At 38.2% G+C, this 8632-nt stretch overlaps 1 protein-coding gene across 1 annotated transcript; it reads left to right on the forward strand.

Annotated features, from left to right (window-relative positions):
* Positions 1 to 7300: 7300 nt before the first annotated feature.
* Positions 7301 to 8263, forward strand: LOC110308375 (olfactory receptor 2W1-like). Its single transcript, XM_021180842.2, has one exon. It carries the CDS (start codon positions 7319 to 7321, stop codon positions 8261 to 8263), a length of 945 nt encoding a protein of 314 aa, XP_021036501.1. The 5' UTR covers positions 7301 to 7318.
* The last annotated feature ends 369 nt before the right edge of the window (positions 8264 to 8632 follow it).

Below are 8632 nucleotides of genomic sequence, written 5' to 3' on the forward strand. Positions count from 1 at the left end.
GAAATCTCAACCATGTGGCTGCCTAAGGCAGACCTGATAATTCCAGCAACAGTCACCATATCAACATACCAACATGTCAACAACAGTTGACAGTTGCCAACATAGACAAGGCAATGTAGAGTGAATATCTTGTGTATTGCATGGATGCATCACCTGTCAATTAAAAAGCCAGTGGCCTATGGCTTAGGCAGGAAGTAGAAAGTGGGACATCCAGAAGGGGAAAGAATTATGGGATAGAGCCAGGGGTGGGAAGATCTGCCCAGGAAGATGTGAGAAGATGGATATATTGTACCTGAGCACAGGCAACCAGCCACATGGCAGAATGTAGGTTAAAATAATTGGGTTATCTAAGATATGATCTAGTTAGAGAAGAGCCTAGCTATATGGCCAAGATATTTGTAAATATATTTTTAGTCTAAATCTTCTGGGAGCATGGGGCTGGGAGGAAGAACCAGACCAAACTTTACAAGGAAATCTCACAGTGCCTCACCCTAGATGAAAAACTATAAGCAATTAATAAATGTAGAGAGAGGGAAAATTAGTCTTCCTTAGAGATGAGCCCTCTGATTGGCTATCAATACCAAGTAGTCAGTGCTAGACGCATATAGATGCAGACAACACTAAGTGACTCAGTGGTCTCTCTCTCTCTCTCTCTCTCTCTGTGTGTGTGTGTGTGTATACAGATGGGACAGATGGGACAGGTAAGAGGGAGTAGAGGGAAATAGAAATATTAAAAATTAGATCTTAATTACGTTTTGAAAAAGATTTAAAAAGATGTTCTAAAGGTAAAAATTTATTATAAAATATGAAGTATTTTTTATCAAAGGGTTAAATCAAACCTTTTACTTTTATTTTTCTTTGTGTATAATGAAACTGCTTGTCAGAAACTCAAGTTTCTCCAGGATCACTACCTCTTGTTATCAAAATATGTGCTCGAGGTTGTATTCTGTGCTAAAAAGGTGTACTTAGCCTTTCAGCAACACAGTTTTAAATTAGCCAGCTGTGTAAGTGTGAGGCCAAGCTCTGACCACTGAGAACCGAGCACAGGATCCTTTAGGTTACAAATAAAACCCCACTTGTTTCCTGCTGGATATGCTTGCTTGCTTGATTTTTTCCACTCCCATTATAGTAAAGGTGGTCAAGGTGACCCCCTGGATCCAGCACAGGAGGGTGAAGGTGGCATTAAAGGATAACTAAGAGCAAGTTCTCACCATCTCAAGAGGCTGAGCTGTGACTCCAGAGAACTACAGACTTGCCCTACTCCAGAGGCTGACCAGCTTACAAGCAGTATTATCTTGAGATTCCACCACCCAGTGAAACAAACTGTTCTTGCTTCTCTTCCTTAGAAACTGCCACCCCTGGACTTTATGTATTGTTATAATTGTCCCAGTCACTATCCTAGTTGAATGAAAGTGTGGTAAAAAGTTTCTTTTAGCACTAAAAAATTTTTTTTGTAGGATGTATTAGTGCCATTTATTGTTTTTAATCTGTTTCCCTATTTGTCTCACCACTGTAGTCCCAGACTCTCCCTCTTGTGACCACAGGACCATCTATTTGACCACAACATGAACCTTGCTTTATTAGATCTGCCTTGAATGCCAGGGGAGACTCAGGGGTTATGTATGTACAATGGGATTATTCTGTTTGTAAATACAAGGGTCATTATGCGTGTTTCAGTCCCAAAAATCAATGCTGGGGAATGGATAGAGGGACACACACACACACACACACACACACACGCACACACAGAGCCCAGACTACAGATTTTGAAGCAATCATGGTATCCTTTGATGTATGTAAGCCCTTGGAAATGAAATATGAGAAGCCATGTGGTAACCTTGACTTAGAATGAGTATATAGCCAAAGGTTTCTCTCCCCACCCCCCCCCCCCCCAACTGCCCTCCAAGGGACTCTGCCCTCCAACACTTGAACACTTGGAGACTCTTCCAAGAATGTTACAGCCCGTGTTGGAGGTCCTGTACAGGAATGCCTAAGGAGTTTTATTTTTCAAGGCATTTGGATGCCACTCAATGCACTAACATATGAAAGTGTGTCCAACGACATTAAAGTGAGCCCCCCCCCAAAACTGGGACATCAACAGATTGTATATCACACACCTGCTGCCCTGCTCATGTCCCCATACAGACTTGATTAGAACCCAAATAATTTATTTGAAGGATACTTTTCAACTTTTGGTGTCTTTAAAATCTCCATAAATATAATGACTTTAGTACTGGGGGGTTCATTTGATCCCATCTTACATAGTCTCATTGGTGATAAGATCTGTCTCCGGCATTATTGAAGCCTTGATTGGAAGGAAAACCAGCCACCCATGTGATGATGCTACAGGAGTATAAGCCAGGATGATGTGCACTGGTCCTGAAGGGATTCATGCATCAAAGACAAGTGAGGGCCCTAAGAGCCAGGGAAAAGAAAAACAATAGCCATGCAGGGCAAGCACTGTTCTTGAATATATGCTAAACTTGACTACAACCTCTGCCATGCTTCATATGCCGTGCCAGAGACCTTGAAGAAAGGACAGAAAATCTACTACGTGGTTTAGTCTCTGCCAAAATGCTTACATGAGACCTTGTTATATGCCACAGTGACCCTCTCTTCCTCTATGTCCAGGACATCTTTAGAATTCCACCTTTTTTAAAAACAAAACAAAACAAAACAAAACAAAAACAAAAACAAAACAAAAAACCAAAAACACCAAACAACCAAAAACTCAAAACCCCAAACCAGTGAATTACCAGACAGGGAGTCAAAGAAGAAAAGATCATCCCACCCCCATTTTTCTTTTTTTTTTTTTTTTAATGTTTTTTTATTGGCCCCCATTTTTCTTAACCATTTGGATGTTTATTTATTTTTATTTTTAAAGACTTTATTTATTTTATATAGCTCTATATGGGAATAGAGTAGACCTCCATCCTTAAAAACCATTTGGATTCTTTCTTTTTAAAAAGACTTTTATTTATTTATTTTATACATATGAGTGCTCTATTCACATATATACCTGTGTGCCAGAAGAGGGCATTAGATCCCATTATAGATAGTTGTGACATCATGTGGTTGCTGGGAATTGAAAGCAGATAGTGCTCTTAACCTCTGAGCCATCTCTCCAGTCCCCATCATTTGTGTTCTTTATGACCAAGGAATCATTTACGTCCAAGTATGCACATTAGCACCTTTTCCTGAAACCTTGATGTCCTGACTCTTTCATTAGAATCTCACAACACATCAAGGCCACAGGTAGATAACATTTACATTTCAAATGGCAATAATTTGAATGTCTAGAATGCTATGTGCTGCAGAATATGTGAATCAATAGAATAATCTATATGTGACAAGTATAGGACAAACTAATAAAATTCATTTGGGAGAAATAGATTGTAAAGTTTACTTCTAACATATTCTGTACACAGACACTATGATTTTCCTGAGTATGTGTTCAGTGAGACCCACATAAAATCACTCATCATGGAATCACTCACATAAGCTGAAAATTATAATCTGTGTGAACATCCATCAACGAGGGAGTCTATAATAACAATAACAGTGTTATAATATATAATAATTATAACAATCTATAATGGACAGAGAACCACAGCTAGACACAACATATGGAATAAATCTTAAAAATATTATGTGAAAAAGAAAAGCCTTTAGAGTGTCATAAACTATGATTTCTTTGCTTAAATTCAAAGCAAATAAGCATAAGAACACATGTTATCTAAGCACTCACATATGAATGTGGGGTAAGATATATCTCTTTTTAAACATGAGTGTGCAATGAACATGATTTATCACTATGATTTCCTGTGACTCAGATAGGACTGAAGGAAGAGCAGGAAGGCAGGAGGCTCTCAGCTAGTGTTAAATTTCCAGTCATTGAACTTAAGACAGCCTCAAGAATTTTCACCTGTAAAAAGGATACTGGGACCAAAACCATTTTTTTAATCTGTTATTTTAATTCATTGACAATGGAAAAAGGATGGTACAATTTTTGTACTAACAATTATGATTATTTCAGAAGTATGTTAAGAGGTCAACTATTTTCTGTTCTGAAGTTGCAACACTTAGATAACAAGTTCTTTGATCTGATATCCACTGACCAAAAGACATTTCAATTTATGTATTAATCTTCATAGATAGACATGTCACACATCTGACTTTCAATATAAGCATAATATTGTACTGTGTATTTAAATCTATGAAATTAATTTCTTTTGAAATATAAAACAAAAGGAAGAGGTGAAAGTATTGTCTTAAGGGAACTCATCACACAATCGTTATTTGGATAGGATTCTGACTATCGTCTTAGATATCCTTAATCACCTCTGTGGGACACGAATCCCCTTGGGCCCAACCCACAGCAAGAGAGTAGCCTTTAGAGTTGTGCATAAGTTCTCACTATAGCCAAGTAGCCTTGGAACACAAGGTGAAGAACACAGCACCCTCATACAAGACAGTAGGTGTCATAATGAATAAAAACATAAACAGTTTCAAATGTTGAACCAAAAATGGTTAGCCAAGACGGATTCACTGATTCTTTCATTGTTTTCAGATCTAATTTCAATCCAACCACTCAAATTAAGTAGATACTATTACTATTGAACCTTAGTTCAACTGTTGCTTTTAGGTATGAATGGGTTTGTGGAATTGATGTAAATATGGCTGTTAGCTCATGCAACTTTACTTTCAGGTCTTTCAGATCCTCATGCACAAGGACTTTCAATAACTGCAATATTAATGAAGGGAGAGATCATCCTAGTGGGAACATGGGCACATTTGAACTAGAGAAAAGCATGACAACTTCAAACTCTCCCTGGCTGGAAACATATTCTAATTATCCTGTCCTCGGGTGAGTATTGTCTGCTGCATCCAACAGAAATCAGTGTGGACCTCAGTGGAGCAGGAGAGTTCGAGTACGTTGAAGTTTCTGAATGGTCTTCAGGCATCAAGCAACTGTTAAATATTCTAGATTTGTTCTATCATGTAAGCCTTCTCCAAATATTGATCAAGCAGATGCTGTTTGAATAACTGCTAGTGAAGGAAACCAAGATGTATACAAGCCAATTAGCCTGATAGGGGTCATACAGTAAAGGAACAGCAGAGTCTGGTTGCAGCAGTCACACAGGTTGTCTAAACCCAGGATCTTAACTCCTTTTGACCTTATCTTTTTCCATTTGGGCTTCATATGAAAACCCATAACTCTTGATTTACTCGTAATAAATAAATGATCCACTTTACTTTAAGTATAAGACAATTTCAAAATTATACATAACAAATTATGCCCAGATATGCTTGGTTTATTTAGCTTAAAAAATTATTGAACTTAGTAAATGAAACAATATGCCTTTTAACTGCTGAGCCATTTCGTTGGACCTCCATTTTTTGATAAGCTCCAACAGACACTTGTATTTACATGCTTAACCTAATAAAATGAAAAGCAAGGACCATCAAGCAGTAAACATCATGGTAGTGGGTGGTTTGGGAAGAGTTATAAAGAGTGAGATGCAGCAAAAGCTTCTGGGGTGGTTGTACTATTTTTTGACTTTGCCCTCGTTACTAGACCATTTATCCACTCAGCATCGTCCTTGTGCCATTATTGCATCTGTTTTACTTAGTAATAAATGCCAGTTTAGATGAGAAGCCATTGTGAATAGACCTACTGGTGTTACTTTAGGAATTAAAAGAAAGTGCCTAGATGTCACCAAACGGAGAGTTTGTGTTTAGTCTAAGTGTGAGGCACCCCTTAAAGGGAAAGCTGATTTCCTTTTCACTGAGTGTGCACAATGGGAGCTGTTGAATGCTCTCTGGAAAGAACATCTATACTGCAGAAGGCTAAAGTCAGAACTTCTGAGGTCTGTTTCCACTTTAGAAATCATGGCTTTTAAATTCTGAACATTCTCAGCTTTAAGAAATCCAATGACCCTAGGTAATTTGTAAACACAGCATTTTGGGAGATGAAGTCTTACCCTGCCCCAAGGTTTCTCTGCACAGCATATGTATTGTACTATCCTTGTATGTTGCACATAGAAGTACATTTGTACATTTTAGAAGCCAGGATAAAAAATCAAAACATTTTAGTTTAACTTTAAACCCATCTTGTAAAACTAGTAACAAAAAGTGAAGGGGTCAGGGAGGATAATGCTTGTTTGAAGTGTGGATAGTCTGTCCTTTTAAAATTTAATATAAACTCAAGTTTTAGAACTTTCATGAGTTTTAATAACCTACGACCAAAGAAGGGAATACAATTATGTTCTCTACGAATATGAAAAGCCATTCATGATTGGTGAATTTGATAAGGACAGTCACCACACTGCTTATCCTATAAAATATCTCTTGCTAATCATCTGCCTGGCTACTTCTGCGGAGTGGTTGAGTGAACAGAAGCTGACTTGGCTGCTGTGTCTGTGATGGCTAAAAGATTCTAGAACTAGTTCAATATTTAACCCTGAAATAAATCCATAAGGTCAAGCAGAATGTGTAGCACAATACTTTAAAGGTATTAAAATGAGACAAACACATAAAGGTTAATACTTAGAAAGGTTATTATTTCTTGACAAAGACATATCAATAGTAATCACAAAAAAGTATAGTTGTGAACACCAAATCTGATACAGAAAGCACAATGCCCATGATGATGAATAGAGAAAAACTCAGAAGAAAAGGACGAGGAGGAGGTGGTGTGATTATTATAATTATAATGATTGGAATGTAGGCATCTGTAAAAGAATGTAAGAAAAAGTGATTCTGTTGTCAAGTGGTGGAGCATATAAAAATTAAAAATTTTGCTTGAAGCTCAGTTCCTTTAATAAAGGAAAGATTAATCACAATCAAGTGATAAATGCCATAGTTCCAGGGGAAAATTTCAAGATCTTTTCCATTCCAGCAGGGTATGGTGGTTCAAGGCCACCACAGGTAACAGTTCAAAGCCCCTCCCCCACATGCACACACACACACACAAATATACATGTGTATGTATATATATGTCATCTCACTTTTGTAATTATTATTCTTTAACACAAAATCAAAACACACAGAACCATGAGTGAGACGATACTGCATATTCATAGTTTTCAGTGTTCCTAATGCACAGGAACTGGGTTCAGCACATTGTAGAATCACTTGGCTACAAGTAACTATGGAGAAGCTCTGGTCACTGACAAATATTTTAAAAATGCTTTAATAAGAAGACACATGCAGATGCATGGATTTTAGATATTGATGACAAAATACAGAGACTTTCCATTCCATACTAAAAATTTTGATTATTATAATACTGCTTTCTAGCCTTTCCTAAGGAGCAATGGAAATACACAACAAAAGCTCTGAGACAGACTTCATCCTTCTGGGATTTTCCAGTCGACCCCAACTGGAGCACATCATCTCTGCAGTTGTCTTTGTCTTCTATATTGTGACTCTGGTAGGAAACACAACCATTATTCTAGTGTCCTATCTGGACTCTCAGCTCCATACTCCCATGTATTTCTTCTTATCTAATTTGTCTTTTGTGGACCTCTGTTATACTACTAGCATTGTCCCACAGATGCTGGTAAATCTATGGGGCCCAAAGAAGTCTATTACATACGGAGGGTGTGTACTCCAGTTCTTCTTTGCCCTGGACCTGGGAGCCACAGAATGTCTCCTCTTGGCTGTGATGGCCTATGACCGCTATGCTGCTGTCTGTCAACCTCTTCACTACACAGTAATAATGCACCCTGTGCTTTGCCAGAAGATGGTGCTGTCAGCCTGGTTGGGTGGTCTTGGCAGTGCGTTAATCCTTTGTTCCTTGACTTTGAAGTTGCCAAGGTGTGGGCACCGGGAAGTGGATAATTTTTTCTGCGAAATGCCTGCATTGATCAAGATGGCTTGTGTTTATTCCAGAGTGATTGAGATTGTTGTGTTTACTCTTGGAGTTATATTTCTTCTAGTACCTCTATCTCTAATCCTCCTCTCCTATGCAGTTATCACTCAAGCTGTGATGAGGATCAAGTCAGCGACAAGGTGGAGAAAGGTCCTCAATACATGTGGTTCCCACCTCACAGTAGTAACCCTGTTTTACGGAACACTCATTTACATGTATATGAAACCACAGAACACCATATCTCATGAGGAAGGACAATTTTTTACCCTTTTTTACACCATTGTCACCCCCAGCCTTAACCCTTTGATCTATACCTTAAGAAATAAAGATGTAAAGAATGCAGTGAAGAGAATTCTAGGAATGGACAAGCATTCTGACAAAGTGTGAGGTCAATGGAAAAAAATATTCATCCAGAATGTGGAAATATATCTTGGCCCTTGTCATAGTGGCAGATCAGTTCATTCAGGACCATTTCCCTGGCATCACCTGTACCTAGAATTTTCTCAGGCACAATGTTGACTTTCACTATGTTTAACTTCCACAGCTGTGGATGCAATGCAGTCAGTTGCTTCATGTTCTGACTGGGATGCAGTGGATGTGTTGAAACTGGAGCCAAAATAAACCCTTCTTTCTTTAAGCTGTGTTTGTCAGGTGTTTTATCAGATCAATGAGAAAAGCAATTATGGAGAGGGAGGAGGGAAGTGGGAACAAGGAGTAGCAGGAGGGAGTAGCTATCAATAGATATTAAAGATTTTA

This window comes from Mus caroli, unplaced genomic scaffold, assembly GCF_978045245.1.
Source record: "Mus caroli unplaced genomic scaffold, Mus_caroli_1 scaffold_15, whole genome shotgun sequence".
NCBI classification, from domain to species: domain Eukaryota; kingdom Metazoa; phylum Chordata; class Mammalia; order Rodentia; family Muridae; genus Mus; species Mus caroli.